A 24,129-nucleotide genomic window follows, 5' to 3' on the forward strand; every position below is an offset into this window, starting at 1 on the left:
TGATTGAGAAGATAATAGAGTAATAATATATAGAAAATTTATGTAGGAGGTCTAGATTTGTGGGAAGGATGAAGAATTACATTTAGAACTTAAACTTGAGGATTTGTGGATATCCAGCTATAGCTATTAGCAAACCCTTGGTTTGGAAAGATGGGGCTAGACTTCCAAGGAAAGGTCTAGAGTAAAAACAAAGATATTGTGACTCATCTATAGCATCTCTTAACTCCTTAGTCTCCTTCACTTCAATCGAATGTCAAATTTACTGTTTTTATTCTCTATAATATCTCTCACACTTGAGTCCTCTCCATTCACTATCTCAATCACTGTAAGTTCACACCCTAAGTTATTGCAATAACCTCCTAATCAGTCTCACTTTCTCAATACTCTGTCTTCTCTAATTCATCCTTCACACATCTACCAAAGTGATTTTTTTTAGGTTTTTTTTTTAGGTTTTTTTGCAAGGCAAATGGGGTTAAGTGGCTTGCCCAAGGCCACATGGCTAGGTAATTATTAAGTGTCTGAGACCGGATTTGAACCCAGGTACTCCTGACTCCAGAGCCAGTGCTCTATCCACTGTGCCACCTAGCTGTCCCTAAAATGATTTTTTCTTAAGTCAATATGACCATATCATTACCCTAATAAGTAAACTACGGTGGCTCTCTATTTATTGCCTCTATGATCCAACAATAACTCCTCTGTTTGGTTTTTAAAAAATGCCTTCCCAATGTAGGCTCCAATCTCTGTCCAGTCGCATATATTATTCCCCCTCCTATACTCTGTAATCTATCTAAACTGGTCTTCTCTCTGTTTTTTTATATAGACTATTCCATATCCCATTGCTTTGCACCATCTTTTGTATCTTTTTCTAATATAACTGCTAGTGCTCTCCCCACCAAATTATGATGCATTTAATAATTGTGTATATTTTTATATTTGTTCATCTTCTATACTTAGAGATCTGTTTATTGTTTCCTCCCCCACCCCATCTTGAACATAAAGTCCTTGAAACTAGTTGGGATAGATGGGGTGGGGTAGGAGGAGGAGATAATAACAGTGTCGGGCCCAAAGAAGGGACTTAATAAACATTTTTGATTAATAACTTTATAGTGCCATCCCCCTATGTATGAATTCATTCTTCCTTTACCTAATCCTCAAGGAATTCCTTTCTTTCTTCAGAAATAGCTCTAGTACTAAATTTGAAACCAAATCTTTCCTGATTCCACTAATTACTAATGTCCTCCTTTCCTCACTAACTTATACTATTATTAAAATAAAAATAACACAAATTGTTACTGTAATACAAATATCTTGAATTTATTTTGTACTTATTCTACATATGTATGAACATATAAACATATATATCTATGTGAATATTTATATGTACATACATAGTTTCCCCCAATAGATTGTAAGCTTCCTGATGTTAGGGATTTTTTCATCCTTTGTTTTTGTATCCCTAGTACATAGCACAGGGCTTTGAACTTACTGTCTGTCAATAAACATTTATTAAATGCCTACTATTTTCCAGGCACCAAGAGCTTTTTGATAAAAAGAAATAAAAAACAGTCCTTGGCCCATAGGAATTGCTAATGAATATTTGTTGATTGACTGATGGTTAATTTATATCGAGATGACAACTGCAATCATGGAATTGCCAAATGAGGATAGAGAGAAAAAAAGAGATTCATGGATGAAACTTTAGAGAACACTCATATTTAATGACCAGAGGAAAGATGAAAAGTCAGGAAAGGAAGCAAAGAAGAAATCAGAAAAGAAGAAGAAACATGACAGTGTTTTATCATAAAAGTCAAAGAAAGAGAATTCATCAAAAGAAGATGGTCAATAGTGTCAAATGCCTTAGAGGGTTCAAGGATGATAGTGAAAGAAAAAGATGACTTGATTTTTTAATAAGATTTGGAAACTTAGGCTCAGAGAGTTTCATTAATTTAAATATAAAGGATTCAAACCCAGATTTAGACACAAGTTTCAATGCTTTGACATTACTCTGGAATTTACTTTTCTTTTGGACCTCCCACCAACCACCATTGATCATTCCAACCACAGGGAAACACCTAAATGTATTACCTTCATAGGAAGCTTTGAATCCCAGGGAGCTGCTGCTGCTGTCTGTCTGGAAGAGAAGCCACATTTGATGGTTGGTGCTAACAATCAGGTCTGGGACGCTGTTACCTGTTAATCTGTCAGGAAAGAAAGAGATTGAGAGATATAATCTCCCCACAGTTTTTACTGAAAGACAATTTCATCATAACAAATTACTTCTCAGAGGCTGCACCTTAGTGCCTACCTGCTTAGGGACAATCCTTGTGCTTCTGCCTTCCATAAAATACATTGTTCATGGCTACCCTTGAACTCAAAGTAGAATATGGAATGGATGGGATAGGACCCAAAGAGGAGTAGCACTAGACTTTACATAGCATTTCCCAGGGAATTCTGATGACTTGACTTTTTGACTGTCTACTTAAGTCAAGTGTCTATAACCAAGTATAATGTTTTGATTTGTTCTGAGATGGGCACTATACAATGGGAAAGAACAACAGCAACTTTGTGAGTCAAGGCCAGACCACCATAACAGCAGATTAGATGCAGCTTGTGTTATCACATCAAGGGTTGGAAGCTCTCCTTGCTACCGAGTTATATACAAAGGCATACACAAGCATGCATATGCTCCCCTACTACCACAGACACAAATCCAACTGCAGATTTCTGAAACATGAAAGAACTCTTTCTATTATCCAGTGAAAAATAAAAGTGAAAATTCTACATTTCCAAAGGTAGAAAAGAAGATGGCTGATAAGTAAACAACATCAGATTATTCCCTGAGAGAAACGGATACCTCTCACAAGGATCATGGGGGGGGGGGGGCGAAGAAGTGCTATTCATAAGGAATTTAAATATTAATTATTTCATTCAATAACATTTGTTAAGTGCCTACAAAATATAAGGCACAAAGATTTGATGTACGCTGCTCTCAATGTAAAAATTAATAGGTCCCAATGTATACAAATAGTTATAACAAAACAATAAGCCAATCAATAGTCAAAAATATTTATTGGTGCTGGGTACTATGGAAATACAAAGGAGTGGTCCCAGAGAAAAAATAACTCTTTGAGAAAATTGAAGAAGTAGACATCATTTTCATCTATGAGGATGTGAAGGCAACATAGGGAAGTTAAAACCAAAATTGATGTAAAAGAGAGATTTCAGTAAACAAATGTGAAAAGGGAATCTCCCTTGGTCAACAAGACTTTGATCTATAAAATACACAGAAAGAGGATAATATAGGATGAGAATGAGTGTTATTGAGGAGTGGAATAGTATAAGATAAGACTAGAAAGCTGAGCTAAGATAGTCTATGATAGCCCTTGAATACTGGAATCAAGAATTTCTATTTCATTTAATAGATACTAGGAAACTTAAAAATGATTTTTAAATGCTAATATAAGAGCACTGCATTATGAAAATTACTCAGCAATTTTGAGGGGGAAGACGAAGACTTCAGATATAATGAGTTTTGAGGTGCTGGTGGAAACACTCAGGTTGGAATTTGGTAAATACAGAATAGAGTTTCTGGAATATTACTGCAGCTACTGATTTTGGAATACCATGCATTCAACTGAAAACTGACACCATCAAAGTGCACAGAATCACTAAAAAAGAGAGGGTATATACAGAAGAGAATATATAGCACAGTACCTTAGAGGTTACTCAATTTTTTTTTTTTCTGAAGGGGCAAGAAGTATGGAAGGAGGATGAAGAATTAACAAAATAGTGATTAGGAACTATTGAAAATGCCACAAAAGGGTAAGGAATGATGAGTATAGTAAAAGGGTCACTGAATTTAATAATAAAGAAATCAGCACCCTTAGAGAAGGATTTTTCAGTACAGCATTGAGAACTAATGCCAGATTTTACTGAGTTAAGCAACAAATAGAAGGCAAGAAAGTTAGAAGCTGTGAGTGAAGATGACTTTCTAAAACTTTGAGATGAAAAGAACAAATGAATTATATATAAAGAATGAAAATATATCTCAGAGGCTACTTAATCTAATCACTTCATTTTACATTTGAGGAAACTGAGACCCAGGAGAGGAAATGACTTACCCAGAATTAAATATTTAGTACATAAGCATCAGTTAGGAAGGGCACCCAGGGCTGTTGTTCTTTTTTACACTATCATGATGCCTCCAAAGCAATGAAAAAGAAAATAGTTTGAAGGATTGGCAGTGTCAAGGAAAAATTATTTTCTTTAAGATATGGGATAATTATGGTCTGAGATAGACCAATGGAGAATTGTTTAACCAAATTCAAATAAACTCAAACTGCACATTATACAAAGACTTTTCTTTAGTCCAGAGCAAACAGCCATATACCCTAAAAGGATATCTTAGGCTTCATAAAACAATATGTATAAGTAAATAATGGAAGTATCTATCTAATAACAATATTTTGGATAGCAGGTACTGAAAAACTTCAGAGAAATTTTAGGTCAAATTAAATATTTTTAGAAATTCCTTATTTATAAAGTTTACTTATTTATTTGGTCTTCCTTTTATACCCCAACTGAATATAGGCATTATCTAGCATCAATATCATTTCACAAATTCATCATTATAAATTGAACTCTCCCAGAAAGACACAGTACCCCCACCAGCACCGTTAAACTAATTTTGCTCATTTATATTATTTTTCCTATGGAACATTTAGAAATTGACTTCTCCATCATAAAGTCTGTGATAGAGAAGAAGAGAAAAGCCAGGCAAATTTTAAGAGAGAAGATTTCAAAGTCTCCAGGAAAAAGACTAGGATCCAGTGTACCAATATTTTGAAGGGGAAAATAATCTAAGAAGAAAGAGAAAATCTCAGAAATGAAATTCTGAAGAGACAAGGATGGACAAAAAATTCTACAGAATGAAATGCTGAAGGCACAAGCAGAAATGATTCTCATAAAAAGGGAGCTGCCTAAAAACTTTACTATAAATAAAGAATAGGTGGTTTAAAGAATATAGTCAGAATAGCAAGTTAGCTAAAGATGAATCTATAAAAATGATAAATAATAAAATGAGCCAAAAATCAACAACAAAAATTTTGTTCTATTCTTAATCTATGTTAAGCACCAAAAATAACATTTAAAAGATAGGACTGCTTGTCACTGATGAATTGATTGTGATGAACAATGAGAAGACTGAAGTGACTCAACTCTTACTTTAATCTGTTTTATTTGTCAAGGAAAATTCTTTTCCTCCCAGATCTTTAGATTAGAAAGAACAAATAAAAATGATGAGCAAGGAATGAAAACACAAGATAAGAAGGTAGCAGCAGCTATCTGCCTTCAAAAGATTACAAAGTTCTTAAACTGCAAACTAGAGTATCAAAATTGTTAAACATCTAAGAGAATGGGAAAAATGTGGAAGAACTACAGAAAGGCAGGGGTTGTATTAGTTTCTGTTTTTGTCTCTGTTTAAAGGGAAGCAAGTAGGGTCTAAAACAAAAGATTCTTGAAATTGATGTGGATTCCTGGTGAAATTCTAGAACACATAATACTAAAGAGACAATTTATGAACTCTTAAAAAGGAAGGCACAGCTCATTCAAAGTCAGCAGCAAATACAAATTCCACCAGATTAGTCTCATTCCATTCTAAAATTCAGGGGAAGGATATATTTAGATTTTAGCAAAGCATTTGACAATTCCTTTCATAAAAATATTGTAGATAAGATGATAGATTATAGACCAAAGGATAATATTGTGAAATGAATTTAGATATGATTATATATTTAGATCCATAAAGCAGTCACTGATAGAGTAATGTCAAGTTTGAGGGAGACTGGTAGAAGTTCCCAAAAATGTGTTTTTGGCTCTATTATCTTCAATATTTTAATATATGATCTGTATGAAAGCATAAATGATATGCTTGACATGTTTTCAAATGCCATAAAGCTAGAAGGGATAATTAAACTATTCTATGACATTCAGGATAAATGAAGATCTTGCATGACAAGTTAGAATAAAGGTAAAATCAAATTAAACAAAATTAGAAAGGAATATGTTAAGTCCTACATCTTGATTCAAAAACCAATTTCACAAATAAAGGCTAAAGGGGGTATGATTCTATGCAATTCTTAGAAAAGAGGTTTTTATTGGCCTGAATGCTCAATGTAAGTCAAAATGTGACATGGGAGCTAATAAAATCTATCCTAAACAGTCTTAAGAGTGATATAATATCTAGAACAAAAGTGACATAACATCTAGAACAAAGAATTGTCACAAACAAGCTTAGGCAGGTGCAAGAAGGGAAAAGGGATGTTAGCCTTGAGGAAAAAAAATATTTAGGAGGTGGGGCTTGATAACTGTCAGTAACAACTTTAGGTTTAAATTTGAAAGGTTACAAAGGGGTACATAGAGATTGCATTTATTCTCCTTAACCTGAGAGGGCAAGGGTATAAACAATAATAGAATCTAAAAAACACAAATTTAGACAAGTTAGACTTCAATTACCTCTATTAAACACTGAAATGACTTGGTTCGGTGGTAATTCTCCTCACTGAAAGAAATTAGATACTGAATAAACATTTGGGGTGGGGGCTGTTACATAAGTTTTTGGGCAGGTGCAAGTTGTACTAGTGGACCTCAATAGTTAATTTATGCTTCTGAATCTGGGAATTAATTGTCTCCTTCAACATCAATTCAATTCAATTCAACAAATATTTAGAAAACATCATATGGATGATATGATGCAATGGCCCAGGCAATCAAATATGAAAAATTATATAGTTCCTGCCCTCAAGGAGTTTTTATAGAGTATTTTTTAATAGAAAAAGCTTCAAGAAAGCTGTAGAGATAAAGGTATTTTATTGCTTGGCTTCTACTTTGATTATTTTAGAAAAACTAATGTGACTGTGTCACATAAATGTTATTATTCCTTGTTTTGTGAAAAGGCAAAAGGGGGAAGCATCACTTGGCAATTGAATATAGAAAGATATTTCAGAGTTGTAGATGAGATCTGAATATGTAGAAAGATGTAGAAAGGAAAATGGAATTAAATCAACCTACAGACTTTCAAATTTACAGACTTGCTTGTTATACAACAATAAAAAAGGAGAAAGATCAAGATTCAGTAAGGCATAACAGTTGCTGTATGTATGTTCTCGATAAAGAGAACTCATCATTTAGCTTGAGGAGAAAAGAAGTACTTTAGGAAGCCTGGGATCCAGAGGGCCAACAGAGAGAAAGTAAGGGTAACTCAGTATAAGAGGTATTACTTGAAATGGATAAGGCTTCAGTGATGTAATTTTCATTCATAAATGGCACAAATGTCAGGTTGACCACAGTGCTATTTTTTGGCACCAAAACCCTTAGAATGTAAATAATCAAATAAGAGAGAGTCAATGACAGATCTCAGAAACTGTAATGAGCAGAAGAAACAAGAATTCATAAGAAAGAAGTATATGTGACTTCTTCCAAAAGAGGACCTCCAGTCAGATAGTTGATCTCAATACATTCCAGGTTGGCTTAGCACTCACTTGGAGTCAAGACTCATCTCCTAATACTTAGTAACCTTTGATAACAACTGAAGTGATTGGTGCAAATTTGCCAAGAGTAATCAGATGAGCTTTACCCTAATTTGGTGCCACCTTAGACAAGTCATTGAGACTTGAAACACTACAATTTTATCTAATATGTCAAATGGGCATGGCCCCAAATTTCTACTTCTTCAAGGTGCTTGGGATCATAGAGTTAAGGATTGATTTCTAAGAAAACAGGGAGGGGAGGATGAGGAGAAAAGCCTTGTGTGCCTAAGAAAGAAACTATATAATAGTCTGATCATGGTCTATATCAGCTCTGAGTGCTCATTCTTAGTTAACATTTAAATTTATATTCCACAATGTATAATCCTACAAATAGTGACTCCTCCAGACTGAGTAAAAGAAGATAAAGTCTCAGCATTCTGACATTAACTGATCTTACTGTAAAGCTATATATGCCTTATGAGAAAAGAAATAAGACTCAAGTACATAGATTAAGCAGAAGTCCAAGTCTGGGTTTAGATCTGAACTGGAAAAAGGGAAGAGGTACCACCCTTTCAGTATGAAAATGGAAACATTTAATTATCCAGATATTAAGTAAATTTCAGTTTAAATGAGCAAACATGTCCACATCCAAGTAGGATGGTGCTTTTAATGACATCTGAGAGGTAAAGTCTGCTAATCCAAGAAGAAGAGGAAAATGGAACCAAATTCAGAGAAATACAATAAATCTTTTCTCTTACCACTAAGTAAGAGGATATTCATTTTATTCTAAACTCAGATATTTAACCTTTACTCATAGGCATCAAGGATTCAGTACTTAATAAAACTGAACTGGAGATCAGATCAGTTTTCTCAGCTGGAAAAACTCTTCCATTTCTCAATGAATGATTGGCCTTATTCTGCCTAAATGCATTTCTCCCAGTAATACTGCTCAACACATCTTGTCCCAATGAGTTTTTCTCCTTCTACAAGCTTGGTGGGAAAATAAGTTTTGCTTACACATAGAGAATGGTTTTCTGGTCCCCATCCTGCCCACCATCCCCCACAGTCAGCGTGTCATAGCCTCTTTCCAGGTCAAATTCCTCAAAAGTGAGCTTGATCACCTGTGGGAGAAACACATTCATTAATATCAGAATAGGAACTGTGGCATGAGATTTCTCTGGTTATCATTTTAAAAACAATTTTTAATTCAGCAAAAACTTCCAAGAAAGAAAATGGAAAACATTTTCCTCTTTATACTGTTGGGTAGCTTGTCCCTGTTACCTACAAACAATCCTGAAACCATCCTTTAGATTCTGTTTGGTTTCTTCCTCAGCAAAGGGAAAAAAACTGATCACCATTTTATGTGACATTTCACAAATTTAACTTTAGTACTGTTTTTCTCTGACTTATAGAAAGATTTTCTTCAGATATTTCTTCCCAATCTTGACTTGACCCTGCTCTTCTTAACATCTTTTTTCACTTTCCTTCCACTTAAGTCTAATTAATCAAGGTCTATTGAGTTGCCGGGTAAAGCTAGGGTAGCATGAAGGAGGCCAATTCCCCAAAGCTCATGGAAAAAAGATTTCTTCAGGTGTCATAATGATGTGTTTTTTGATTTGGTACTATCCTCTTTGAAGGTAACTTTGCCAGGATGTGTTGATAATTCTGGGGTTCTTGGAAGTGTAATCCAAAATAAAGTATATAATATCTATTTCTCTATTTTGCTTAGAATATAGTTCTATATTTAACTAGTAGTCCATGAGGGACTTGGCATCCAAAAAGTCATTTTTTCTAATTTTTTTTTCAAAAAGTCATTTTTATCAATTACTTTTTTAATTGATGATTTCATTTTCAATTCCTTTGCCTAATTAGTTTCATCCTTTCCCTGTCTATACAAAGGATCCTAAAATGGTACCATTTAAAAGGCTCCTTCACCCTTTCCAGACCCTTTTATAAGGTTGTATGTCTCCAACAAAGTCTTCCAATTCCCAACTCAAAATGATTATTACTTTTCTGTAGGTCTTCTATGTTTCATTTAAGTCACAGAATAATAGAATATCAATGCTGGAGAACATTTAAATGAAACTCCTACTTGAAACATGAAGCCTCCTTACTAAATTCAAAATGCTCCTGTTGCCTCTGTTTAAATTTCTCCAGGGAGAGGAATTTCAAATATAAACAATGTCTTTTCTTTCTCTTCCAGTATCTTCCACCACAAGCCAAGAACACCTAAGGTGAATGAATTCAGGTTATGATCGCCTTCATTATTTGTTAACAAACACGGAAAATGCACAGAATCTAAAGGTCTAGGTCCAAAAATTACATGACTATGCCCAATAACTCCCCCTATAACATTGCTAACAAATGGTCATCCAGACTCTAAATGAAGACTTCCAACTGAAGGGGAACTCACTAGCTCTCAAGGCGACTTTTGGGTCATGAAGTACATGATGATCAGTTAACAAAAGGATATTTGTGATATTTGGATAAGTATTATAGTCTGCTGAAAAGAAGTATTAGTGCTTTTGTTTTTTAAAGAGAAAGACCCACATAGCTAAAGAGTGAGGCTTTCAATTTTAAAATCAAGGCTACATGTAACACTGCTTTGTTCAAGACGGAGAATGTTAGTTTATCAAAGCACGTTTTCTTAAAGGCTTTTACGTAATAGTGCTTCCATGATTAGAACACTATTATTAATGTGGGAATTTAATGATAAAATAATGTAATTAACACAAAGAACACAGTGCTCTACAGTGGCACACATCATTAAGTGAACCAGTCATTCATGTAAACTGCTTTTTAAAGAGTCTGACCCTAATTAAAGAGCTAATTACATTAGGCAAAACATATACTATCACCTTCATGCAGCACAAGAAACCTCGTGTAATATTTATTTATGAAACTTTTTCTTTTGGTTAAAGCTTAAGTTTTATTTAATGTATTATTAATTAACTGCCCCATAAGGCTATTATGAAGATCAAATGAGATAATTTATATAAGATACATTGCAAACCTTAAACTACTAAATATAAACATCAGCTATCATTATGGAAAAGTAAAATATTGACACATGATGATAAACCAGAATGGCAGTATAGTATAGTAAAAAGAGAGCTAGTCTTGGAGACATAAAGTTCATGTTTCACCTCTGACACATCTTAGTAAAATGATAACTTCTCAGTATCCTTGATAACTCTCTAAGGCTATAAATTGCAAGGTTTGATGCTCTCTGTATTATAATAGATTTTTTCAACCGTATTTCAAATGAGATCAAAATTTTAGTTTAAAAAAAGACTATTTTTTTGAATCAATTAAATAATCACAGAATCCTATTTTAAAACGGATCCCAGGTATTCAAATCATATTGGGATAAAAATTCCCTTTATGAGACATCTAATAAGTAAGATATACAATCTTTGCTTAATGGCTTCAAGTGAAGGGGAATTCAATATTATGGCAGTTTACTTTTGCATAATAACTTTTTAATATTATTTTTATTAAGAATTTAATCATCAATATAATAAGGATATTTCAATATATAAAAATGAGTAAAAAAGAAGACTGAAATGATGAACTTCTGACAACATAGTTTAATGCATACTAAATCTAACATGTTAGTAACACAACTGCTGTTCTTGTCCCCTTCCAAAAATTTTCTCTCTATAGTTAAAAAATATTGTATTGATCTTCACATCACAAATCTTTCATTACCCATTTACTTAAAATTCCCCTTCATACACATGGCATGGAATCCCTTCTTTGTAACAAATAAATGTAGACAAACCAGAAAAAAATAAAAAAACTTTAGTTTTCTTTGAAAATATTTTGAACCACTACTCCATCAAATTTTTGTCAAGAGGTGGGCAGCATGCTTTATCGTCAGATACTACATTTAACAAGGTTTTAAAGTCTATCAGAGTTTTTTTGTGGTCATTATGTGAACTTTTCTTCTGGTTCTACTCATTTTAATATGTATGAGTTTATTCGAGTCTTCCTATGTTTCTGTGAACTGATAGTATTTATCATGTCTTATGTGGTACAATAATGTTCCATTCCATCCATTCATTTGTTCAATCATTTTCTAATTAATTAATGAGCACTCATATTGTTTCCATTTCTTTGCTACAACAAAAAGTGCAGCCATAAACATTTTTGTACATATACTTTTACTCTACTTTTGATTTCTCAAGTATATGTCTAGTAGTAACATTTCTGGGTCAAATGGGATTTTCAGTTTAGTGATTTTTCAGAACAATCTGACTAATTTATAGCTCTAAAAGGGAGAATAAATTTGCTTGTTTGCCCACACTCCCTCCAATAACTGATATTTTCATGACATTTCATTGACAATCTGATTGGTAGAAAATACAACCTGAGAGTTTCATTTCTCTTATTATAGGTTATTTAATCCAATTTTTCCACACGGTGGTTGACAGCTCACATTTCTTCTTTGAAAAGACTGTTTAAATCCTTTAATCATTTATCTACCTGGAATGGCTCTTACTCTTTTATATTTGAGAGTGCTTCATTTTTTTGTTTGTTCACCTCCTATTCCACTCCTATTTAATCTCCAAACCCATCTAAGAGGGGTTAGGTGGCAGAAAGAACCACCAACAACTGGAGTACTTTACCCCCTTACCTTCCTCCTTTGCTTCAGCTGCTTGAGTATGCACAGGCTTGGATGAGGTGGAATTCAACAACTTCCTTCTTTCTGATGAGATGGAGGACAACCAGGACTTACCATGTTCACTCTCACTGACACCTGTGATCCTCTTGTCTAGAGTCTAGACCTCCCTTTCTGTCTGGCTGCTATTCCTTATTTTCTTGCATTGCCACCTTAATTATTTATATTACCTAAGTAACTCAGGGTCTCTGCCATTCACCCCACCCTAAGAATTTCTATGTCTTTCCATTTTCCCTGAATTGATCTTTCTTTGATATATTGTCTCTTCAAATTAGAATGTGAGCTCCTTGAGAGGAAAATCTGTTTTACTTTTCCATTCATATGTCTAGGATTTTGTATAATGCTTTTTGACATAGTAAACAATAAATCATTTTTATATTTAATTCACTCAGTTCTCTCTATCTTACAAATATATTTTTATCAGAGAAATTTGCCACAAAATTTTCATATTCCACATCCCACCTAACTGCTTTCTTCAAATTCTACCTGTATTTATTTTGCTTCAACAAAAGCTTTTAAGTGTTATCTTCTTTTGGTGTTGCCCATTTTATCTTTTATGATCACCTGTATCCTTTAGTTAGTTAAGAAATTTCCTTCCTAGACATAGTTGTGAAAGATATTTCCTTCCCTTTTCTCCAATTATTCTGTGATATGACTTTCATATTTAAGTTATGATCATTCTAATTGTTAAGAAATGACATTATGGATGGAGCACTGGACCTAAAATCAAGAAAATTTGACTTCTGGCCTCAGAAACTTTCTGTGTCTCCTTGGGCAATTCGCTTAACCTTTGTCTGGTTCATTTTATCTGAAAACACAATAGCACCTATCTCTCAAGTTATTGTTAAGATGTTTGTAAAGCATTTTACAACCCTTAAAGTACTATAAAAGACCTATTGATGATAATGATGATGACAACAATTTTTCCTTTAATTCCAGGAAAAATATAATTCTCTGTCACTTATCTATTCTGTCTAGTTCTACCCAATAGGGCTCAAAAAAGCAAAAATAAGAAATAAAAATTCAAATCTGATTAGAAACAAAAAAAATCTTTTAATTTTAAATTGCTTAAAAATTAAGTCACCAGGAATGGTGCCATATAGCTATGATCCCAATTATCTACCAAGCAGATGCTGTCAGATCTCTTGAGCTTAGGACTTCTGTCAATGAGCTTCACCAATCAAATGCACACAACTAAATTCAATATTAACATAGTGAACCTCTTTAGTTTGCCTAAAGAGAGGTGAACTGGACCAGGTCAGAAACAGGGCAGGTAAAAACTTTTATGCTAATAGAAGTAAGATTATGACCATGAGGACACATCAGGCCTGGGCAAGATAAGGAAAACCTGTCTTTCAAAAAAAAAAAAGAAGAAAAAAGAAAGGAAGGAGGGAAGAGATGAGTGGATAAAGAAAAAGAAAATAGGGAAAGCAGAAAGGAAAAAGAAAAATGAAACCCACAAAATTCACTGAACAGGGGAATGAAATGATCATAATCTTATATTAGGAATACTTTTCAATCAGAGGTGAAAAAGACAGACTGAAAAGGATATTAAGAGTGAAAAGGCATCAAGGTCAGTTATTAGTCTATCACAATCACCTAGGAGGTAATAAGGATGTGAACTAAGATAGGTAGCAGCTGTCTTATAAGTAAAAAAGAAAAAGAGAAGGATTTGAAAAATATTCCTGAATTAGAATTAAAAGAGTATGGCAGTCAAAGTTTAATTCTGGACATGTTCATTTTGAAAAGCTAATGGGATGTTCAAGTAGAGATATACTATGCATGGTGAGATATTTGAGTCTTAAGATGGGAGGAGGTTGGTGCTGGAGATTAAGATTTAGGAGTTATCTGTATGGCCAAAGTTATAGGAGTAACTGAATTGTCAAGTAAGTCAATAATAGAGTTAAAGAAGATAAAGAAAAGAACCTCAGGGAACACCTACCTTAAAATGTTGAGAACTGGATTAGAAAAAGAGAAATGATTAGATATATAGGAAAAACAAAACAAAACCAGTAATATATTGTCAATGAAGCCAAGAAAGAAGAGAATATTTAATAAGGAGAAGTGATTAACAGTACCAAACACTGCAGAGATAGAAAGGAGAATGATAAATTTTAAATTGGCCGATCGATTTAAAATCATAGAATCAGACCTAAAAAGGAGCCTCAAAAGTCATACGGTCCAACCTCTCTTTTACATATGAAGAAACACTTAGTGATTAGCAAGTATGAGTGACCTTTAAGAGAACAGTTTCCATACAAAGGTAGGAACTTTTCCATGAGTCTTCAATCTTGTAGAACATGTAGATCAGGTAGAATAAATCTAATAACTCTTATATCTGACTTCTATGCAAATATTTGAAGACATTGATCATATTCTTTCTAATTTTTATCTTACATAAACAGTCATAATTTCTTCCACAGAACTTTTGTTTCTATGGTTATATATTCCTGCACCATCTTGGTGGCCCTCTTCTGGATATAATCCAGTTTGTAAATGACTCTCCAAAAATATGGGACAAGAATAAAGCAACATACTCTCATTATGCTCTTTAAAAAAAGATTGAATATAACAGAAATAAAAATCTCCTTATTATGGATAGCATAAGACTCTTTCTATTAATGCAGCATAAAAGTTCATCTCAAATCACATGACTGACTCAGATTAATATTTCAGTCACTGACATTCTCAGCAAAGTCTAAAAATCTTTCATATGAACCAGTATTTATCTTTACCCCAAATTCAGCACTATATTTACCCCTATTCAATAGAATTTTACTAGAGCTATTTCATTATTCAGGAGGTGAAGTTTGTGTTCATTTCTATTCCATTCTATTAATTGTCACTCTTAGCTTTGCATCTTGTTCAGATTTGATAAGCATGTACTGTCTTCATATAAATCATTGAGAAAATGTTACACACACACACACACACACACACACACACACACACACACACACACACACAGTTATGACCAAAGGCCAACAGTACAATAAATACATCCCTCCAGGGTGACAGGAATACATCAGTCAGCATGCTGTGGGCCCTGTCAATTAGTTCTGGATTCTCCTATGTATATTACCATCATATCTTTATTATCACCTTATTCACAGATAGCAATAAATCATAATGCAAATACAGTATCTAATACTTCCTCCTTCCTTTCCCCTTGTCAGCTCCCCTTTATGCTTTTCCCATTAAAATTCATGATGTCCTAAAATTCTTAATCAAGTTTTAATAGCTTAAAACTGCACTAAGAAGGGAAGGAAAAGGAATAAATATATATATATATATATATATATATATATATATATATATAATATTACCTACTGTGTGCTAACCACTGTGCTAAGGGTTGGGGGGATACAAAAAGTGGTAAACATCACTGCCCTCAAGGAGGTCACAAACAAAAAGAGGGAAATAACAGGCAAAAAAGTTATGTACAAACTATGTAGAGGATAAGTTGGAAATAAAGACAATAGGGAAATGAATTAAGAGTGGTCAGTCATAACACTGAATATGTGGATTTTATCATCCAGTGCAGTTCTCATCCAAATCCTTCTATGAATCATCCAAAGATTTCAATACAAGCCCTGGAAACCTATTTCTGGGTCTGTTTTTTGGGTACCAGTGCTACTCTCAGACTGCCCCTCCAGGTTTCTTTGATATCTGGGCCATTTTCTTGTCTAGACAATCATATTCTTCAAATGTCATTTTGTGAAGTAGCCTACTTATAACCACCATATATATATATAGCTCCATTGCCCTTTGGGAATCTGTTATCTTGATTCTTCTGAGAGTGGATGCTTCATGATGACAGTCATATAGTATAAACAAGAGCAGAGTGGTGCTAAAAGGATATAAATTGGCATAAGGAACAGTTTCAATCTCTGAAAATGCCATAAAACTCCAAAATAAAGTTTAATCTATCTTCAAGAACCAATTGCTTCAGCTAATGAGAATTTTTATTTCTTTTTTTGTTTTGAGAGAAGGGATCCCAATTTCTAATTTATATAAGTGTAAAGAATTAACCAGATGCAGTTTTCCAGTATGGAAACTTCTTTTTCTGGTACAGAAGAGCAAATATTCTATAATTTAAGAGTCTTAGAGAGCTGGCCAGAGCATTGAGAGATCAATGACCTGCCCAGGGTCTCACAGCCAGGCTGTGTCCAAATGAGAACAGATATCTAGGGTTCCCTAACTCCAAGATCAGCCCTCTAAACACTATTACCAGCTGCCTGTTGAATGATTAGATCATAAATTTACAGTTATGAAATTTATGTGTGCAAAATATATGTGTATATATGCATATGTATATATGCGTGCACATATATATTTATGTATATATGTATACACACACACATGCATCACCTCATCTGAATATCACAAACTTTACTAGAGGTTACTAGTACATATGTTATTATCCACACTTTACAAATGAGGACAATGAAACTCAGAGGCTAGACCACTTGACTAGGGTCACAAAGCCAGTGAAACAGTAAAACTAGGGCTCAAACTACCTCTAATTTCAGTGCTTTTTTGCTTTTATATTGCTATTATTGTTATGATTGTTTATTTATGTCTGACTCATTGTGACCCCAGGGACCACACTTTCCATAAGATTTTCTTGGAAAAGATAGTGGAGTGGTTTTCCATTTCTTTCTTTGGTGAATCAAGACAAACAGAAGTTAAGTGACTTGCCCAGGTTCACGTAGCTAGTAGGTGTCTGATGCCAATTTGAGAACAAGTTTTCCTAACTCCATGCCCAGCACAGTATAGATCTAGCTGCCTTGCCTCCACTAGATTATTATAGCCCTTAGAGTTTATGCCATTCAAAGAATACTTCTAGGTATTCAAATCCCTTTAAAAACTATTTGGTTTTGAAGTGACAATTCCCTGATGGCAAGGACCTCTGGGCTCCTTCACAATACAAAGCTAAACACTCAGAAAACCATCAGTAATAGTTCACTTGACTTGAATTCTAGCTCACTCCACAATCATGACAAGAAATCTGACCAAAAAAACAAACAAAACAAAGAAAAAAGCAAAAAAAACAATGGAAATCATACTCAGTCTTTTCTTTCTAGGCACAGGAACCCTCCCTAAGCTCTACCTCCAAAATACCTGGATTAATAGTAAATACCCTTTCCTCATCTCCCAAAACCATTCAGGAAATGTATGGGAAGGGAATAAATTTATTATAACCACAGGTTGTCAAATGTCTAAGCTACTAAATATCTCATAATATTTTATAACCATATGTATGTGCAAGCTAGGAAAACCTCTTTTCCAATATCTGTCCAAAATTACTTCCCTGGGACCCGAGTCCCTGTGTCATTCAAGAAAGAATTAAATCCTCTCATTGGCCATTTTACTTTGGGGCTGAACCCTCACCAAAAACCATTAATAAATAATAAGATATATGGCTAAGTTTTGTGGTACTTCATGATCAGTGTGAAAGTCTGAAACAATTACTTACTGCCTCATGATTAAAAATTTTTGACCTGGGGAATATGGCCCATTTTGTTTACTGCAAGGCCTGCTGTGGTCACCCTCCTTGGTAAATGTAGACAGAAAATCACAGCCAATTTACCTAGTAGAAAAATAAGTTAAACACACACCTAACCCTACTTAACTGGTTTCTCACAAAATTCCCTCAAGAAGAGACTTAGTCAGCCCCTTGCTTCCAGATTACATAGCTAACACCTATCAATTTATTTAAAAACTCCTAGGAAAAGTTAATACCCTTGCAATTTGTAAAATATTTCCCTCAATTTATATTTAATCCAGCTAGAGTTGAATTCCACTTTTCCACTGGCTATAGAGAAGAATTGTTCATATCATCCCAAATGAATGATAAGTGTTCTTGGGGGGGGGGGGGAGAATTCAGGAAAACAATATTCATTCTGGAAATTACCAATTCCTCAGAGGTTCTATATCATTCATCCTCTTGTTTCTGAACATAATCACACCTAAACTATACTGAATTGCTAATATTTTCCCTTTTTTAATTATCATTAAGCCCTTCAAAGAAGATTATACAGCCTATCTCTATTATCTAGCCCTCATAAAATCCTCATAATTAGATCTAAAACGTGATCACCCTGCTCACAGGAAGCTCCCTATTATCTGTAAGGCCACCTGATTTGAGAAGTAAAAGGGCCTTACCTTGGCAGGGTTGATCGCTGTAATAACCCACACACAGTGAGCATTATTGTCATACTGAATGGGGAAGTTAGGGGATGTGATGATGCCTGAAGGGCCACGGAGGTGAGCATCACACATTCGAGCTATAGAGAGGAAACAAAAGAGAGTCATAGGTTAGTGTAAGCCACAGCCCAGTCCCCCTTGCCCAGAAGAGACCCATTACACAGCTACAATCTCACTACAATCTTTCTTGTCTCTTTCCTCAGATAGGATAGATTTATCTTATTGGCATAGTAGTCTATGATCCATGGGAGATGAGGACAAAGAAATTGAATTGGCAGCTGTTCTACCTGCTACTGAAAAAAAAACAAAATTTGAAAACCCAGAAACTAATAAACTATAATTAAACCCTAAATCTTCTACTTATGATGAAATAATTGTCCTCACACTCTTAGACCTCATCCCCAACCTTCCATAGAAACCCCTCCCTTTTTTTTTGAGGGCCTTCTTTTTTCTTCAAGGCTATTCAGAATTATTCATCAGTTGGTGCAACTGACCCTAACTCAAATCACACCAAAATAGTTGGGAAAGGAGGAAACACATTTTTAAGGACCCCCAAATGCATTAGAAAAAAAATAGTGTAACTATTCCTTCCATCTGGATCAGAGAAAGGAAGAGAGGAAAGAGCCACATAAAGTGACCAAATGGTCATAGTCTCTACTCCAGTCTTAGAATGCAAGTCATGAAGCATTCAAACTCTCCAAAGGACTTCAGATATTCACTTCCCTGATCCACTCCCCAGCGCACCTCCGACATGATATATTTATTTGCCAACAGAACAAGAATATTTGATCTTGGAGTAATTTTCAAGAGATGTTACAATAAGAATCCCAGATACTTGAGTCCCTGTTAATCCAACAGGAAAAATTGTTTGTTTCCTTTCCCTTTTCTCCCTTCCTTATCACAAGGTGCCTTGTGATAAATATTGTCAAAGGCCCCAGTGACACACTCCTCTTTGTGCAAGTGATCATCAGGAGCGGTGCGCAGTGTAACCAAAAATACTACTACATATTTATCACTAAAGTCACATTCTGCTCCTTCATACTCACATGATTTTGTTTTCTTGATGTTCAAGATATCTACAACATTGATACAAATATCTAACAGTTCCATTCTCCACTAGCTAAGTGGTCAAAGATATGAAAAGAAAGTTCAAAAGAAGAAATCTGAATAATAAACAATCTGAAGGAATAATGATTGGATGGATACTCTAAACCACTAAAAAGAATGCAAATTTAAAAAACTGAGGTTTCATTTAACACCTCTTAGATTAGCAAAGATGAAAATATCAAATGTTGGCAGGCTTTGGAAAGTAGATACATTCATGCACTGATAGAAGAGCTGTGAATTGGTCCATTCCTGAAAACATTTTAAAATTAAATGTTAAAAAACAGAAAATAATAAAATAATTCCAAGACAGAGATAAAGATCTTACATGATTAAGATAGAAATACTTAAAATAAACCTTTTTGTCTTTCTAAAAAACCTGGAAAGGAAATAGTCACTGCTGACTGGGAAATTGAAGAACAAATCATATTTATAAATGTAATGAAATATTAATGTAGCATAAGAAACTTAAAGAAACTTATATGAACTGATTCAGAACAAAATCAACTTACATAATGTTTACAATATAAAAGAAAAAATTTTGAACTCTAATTTAAGAAATGAATAATCATAATTTTTAAAGAAAGATGAAGCATTTCTCTACCACTAAACAGATAGGTGGTACTTGATAATGATTGAGGGGTGTTATTGGGAAGGGAAGGTGATTTTTTAAGTATCAATAAAACTTTATATTTTTTCAGATAGATTCAATGTTTTCTAAAATCTTAATCTAAAGTAAGTTTGAGTCTTCAATGGTACTACAACCATATTAGAAACATACTTTCACTCATAATTCCATAAACTAAGCAACAGTCAATTCTCATCATAGATCATAGTTTGTTTTCAGATTATCATAGGACTTAAGGGGAAAGGGGAACTTTGAAGCAATTTAGTCCAAACCTCTTCTTTTCAGATAAAAACAAAAAGCCTCAGAGAAATTAGATGACTTGCCTATGGTCTAACATATAGTAACTACTTGGACCAGAACACGGACTCCATATTGAACACTTTCTACTATATTGCTAAGAAACCCCAAGAAACAAAGCAATTCAGAAATCCTCTTGGTATTTCTCCAGTCCCATACTGATATAAATGAACAAGTAAAGACCTCAGGCACATTAAAGCCCTGATCCAAAAGCCAAGGAGTTGACCTGGAAGAACATAGAGGCTAACACTAGAAAGCAGACTGAACACCACAGATTGTACAGGGCACAGTTCTGGTCAATACAACTAGAATGTAGCATGGTATTAATGCATGTATTAGGCATTTCATAAATGCTTGTTGATATGACACAAGTTTCCCTAGTGCTTTAAATCTCCAAGGCTCATCTCTTCAACGATGTTCAAAAACTGAAGAGAAGCCAAGCCTTTTAAAAATACAATTAGTCTTATTCTGATTCTTATAAATACATTAACATAGCTTCAAAAATGGAGGTATTCTTTTGAAGCATAACTAGAGGTATAAAATACCAAGATCTTCATTCTTTATAGATGATCAACACTCAAACTACATACAGAACTTGTGGTTTGCAGGAACTTTATGGCTACATAAATCAGTGACCAAAGTAACACTTCTGCTATCTTGTCACTTTATACACTCCAAAGCACCTGGGAAATCCTGGTATCAAACACTGTATGGGATGGAGTCAGCCTTATATGTGAGCAAAAAGTAGGAGATTGTTTATATGGGGAAAATACCATAGTTTCCAGCAAGGCCTCAAAGATCTACTCCCTCTGAGCTGATATTTATAATTCCAGTGAAAAAAGCTTTATCCCTTTAGTTTATTTTTTCTATGGATTTTTATTGAGATTTTTTTTACATTTTTTCTCAGATTCATTGACCAATGCCTCTCATCAAATGATCCTTTCCTAATTCACATTTAAACAAATTGTCCACCTCTGTGGACCTCCATTAATTATGGTAAAGGAGGAAGGGAAGTGTCTTATCAGAATTTGTCTTTAGGATTAAGATTGATCATAATAATTCACATTGTTTCAATTTTTTTACATGTAACTATTCCCATTTCAATCATTGCAGTTGTATATATTCTTTTCTGAATATGCTAACTTCACATTTTTTGCATCAGTTAATATGAGTCTTTCTACATTTCTCCACATTCATCATATTTATTATTTTTATTGATTTTCAAAGATATTTTTAAGAGAAGCCATTAAGTTCAAATCCCTCATTTCACATATAAATAAACCAAAGCAAAGGGGATTAAATGGCTTGCCTAAGGTCAGAGAGGTATTAAGTTTCTTAAGGAGGATTTAAACTCAAGTCTTTTGGTCTCAAACATCTAGCATTCTCTAGGTTACCCTACCTCACTGCCCCATAGTTCTTATATCATGATAAAATTGGGAAAATTGGACCAGAGAGCCTAGTTAGTGGCATATGTTAGCATCATACTTTTTCTGGTCATTACCCCCATCAATGGGTGTCTATCTTATTTCTAGTTCTTTGTTACCATTTGCTCTGTTAATAAATATTTTGGAATTTATATCATAGAGGTATAAACTTGCCAAAGCCATCTCTAGACCAAAGAGTATAGACCTTTTAGTCAATTTATTTATATAACTCTAAAATCTATCCATCAACTAATAATTATGTAAGTAATTAATGCTAGAAGGTACAGTGAATAGAAAGCCAGTTCTGGAGTCAGAAGGACCTAAGTTCAAATCTGGCCTCAGATATTTGATACTTACTGGCTGTGTGACCTTGGACAAGTCACTTAATCCTGATTACCCCCCACTTCAAGGCTATCTCCAGTAATCCTGATCTATATATGGTCAATGGACCCAGATGACTCTGAAGGAGAAAGTGAGGCTGGTGACTTAGTATAGCACCTTCTCACTCAAATCCAATTCACTTGCTTGTCATAGCATCACCTCATGGTCTTCTTTGAGAATGAAGGACAAAAAGTATCAATATGAACATCATCAATTAATTAATCAAAAACCATTTATTAGGTACTTACTATGTGCTAGGTCTGTACTAAAGTGCCAACACTCCCTGCCCTCAAGGAGGTCACATTCTAATAATGGAACAATATGTCAATAACTAGATAACTATCAGATATACACAGAGAAGAAGGGAAGTAATCTCAAAAGAGAAAGCACTAGTTTCTTGGAAGGACTGGAAAAAGTGTCCTATATGTTAGGATCTGAGCTGAGATTTGGAGGATGCCATGGAAAGAGGAAGAGGTGAGGAGGGAAAGTATATCAGTACTAAGAAAAGCCTAACTTCCTTGGGTTGACCACTTGTTAAAGATACTATAAAGAGAAGTACCTGTTCAGGTATGGGTTTAACTAAATGAAATTGCTCCCTGACATAGTCAAGTTTACAGAAGGTTTCAAAGAGTCACACAGGAAAGGGCAGAAGCCCAGAGGACACCAGATGTTCTGATCTCTTCATTAAATATTTACAGATTCTAGGGATTTTGTAGGTACATAACCTCTTATTGTTAATGTTGTTTCCTATACACAGAGGTAGTTTTACTACACAAACACTTATACCATCTGTATATATTTCTGGGATCCTGGGTTTTAACTCTTTGCCAATCTATTGATTGCCAGCTTATTCTTATCAGGATTTTTTTCAGGATCTTGAAAACTACTTTTTATTGTCTCCCATCAGGCATATATATTATGAAACAATACCCTTTTGGCTGGCACCCAATTTCTTATTTCATCCTTTCTCAAATTTACTCAACACTTAATAAAGAATATGATAGTATTCATATCTATTGCTTGCTTAGGTGGTTAAGTGGAGATTAGCAAGTAATTTGAAAAAAATAGAATTAATATAAACTAGGCTAGTGTTGTTTATGTTCAAGTTTTCATTTAAAGAATCAGAAAGAGTAACTGGCAATCAGATTCAAAATGAAAAATAAAAAAGATAGGTGGTAAATAGAAACAGAAGGCTAGAGAGGATTCAATTTGGAATCAAAAGATAAATACAGGGATGGTATACACAAAGGTTATGAAAATGATAAGAAGGAAGAAAGGAGGTGTTACAAAAACGTAACAGTTTGCTTCATGCAAAGAATCATGTTGTGGCAACATTTTTGGTAGTAACATGCTAATTTCTTTTGTTGCATATTAGTTGAATATTCAGTCCTGTGAGTCCAAGAATGCCCTCCTAGAAAACAAGTGCTAGTTTGGTGGTATAGTCAGCTCCACAACATTCAGATTATGCTATGAGTTTATTCTACAATTATGACTCATAAATATTCCTTTCTCTGTGATAGCCCCCTTTCATCTAATAATAGGCACTAGATTAAGTCTGTTTAACTCGCTGGTTGTAGGACATCTACTATTATTTGTATTTCTACCCAAATATTGTTGTACCTGTTTTAAAGTTTTAGGAATTGAGGTCTTTCTTGAATTAAAATAATTTGATAGTGGTTGGAAAGATAACAAATGTCAAGAGGAAGTTGAAATCTCTTCTTCTGATTCTAAATGTGGGCCTTTTCCCATCTAATCATTCCATAAACCAGAGAAATATGCAAATAAGACTCACTATGAGTGTTAATTTGAGGAAAAACATCTCCTTTATTATCAGTTTGCTAACAGGTCTAATAATGGCCATCACATCCCATTTAT

The 24,129-nt window shown here is 34.1% G+C and overlaps 1 protein-coding gene across 1 annotated transcript in view; it reads right to left on the minus strand.

Moving 5' to 3' along the window:
* Window positions 1–24,129, minus strand: part of LOC141508065 (CUB and sushi domain-containing protein 2) — a 619,633-nt gene that overhangs the window by 375,764 nt on the left and 219,740 nt on the right. Inside the window, exons 8-10 of the mRNA XM_074216347.1 lie at window positions 18,379–18,500; window positions 8,544–8,647; window positions 2,086–2,198 (exon numbers count right to left, since the gene is read on the minus strand). Coding sequence (XP_074072448.1) covers window positions 2,086–2,198; window positions 8,544–8,647; window positions 18,379–18,500 — 339 coding nt within the window. The remainder of the gene's footprint in view (window positions 1–2,085; window positions 2,199–8,543; window positions 8,648–18,378; window positions 18,501–24,129) is intronic.

This window comes from Macrotis lagotis, chromosome 1 (genome assembly GCF_037893015.1).
Source record: "Macrotis lagotis isolate mMagLag1 chromosome 1, bilby.v1.9.chrom.fasta, whole genome shotgun sequence".
NCBI classification, from domain to species: Eukaryota; Metazoa; Chordata; class Mammalia; order Peramelemorphia; family Peramelidae; genus Macrotis; species Macrotis lagotis.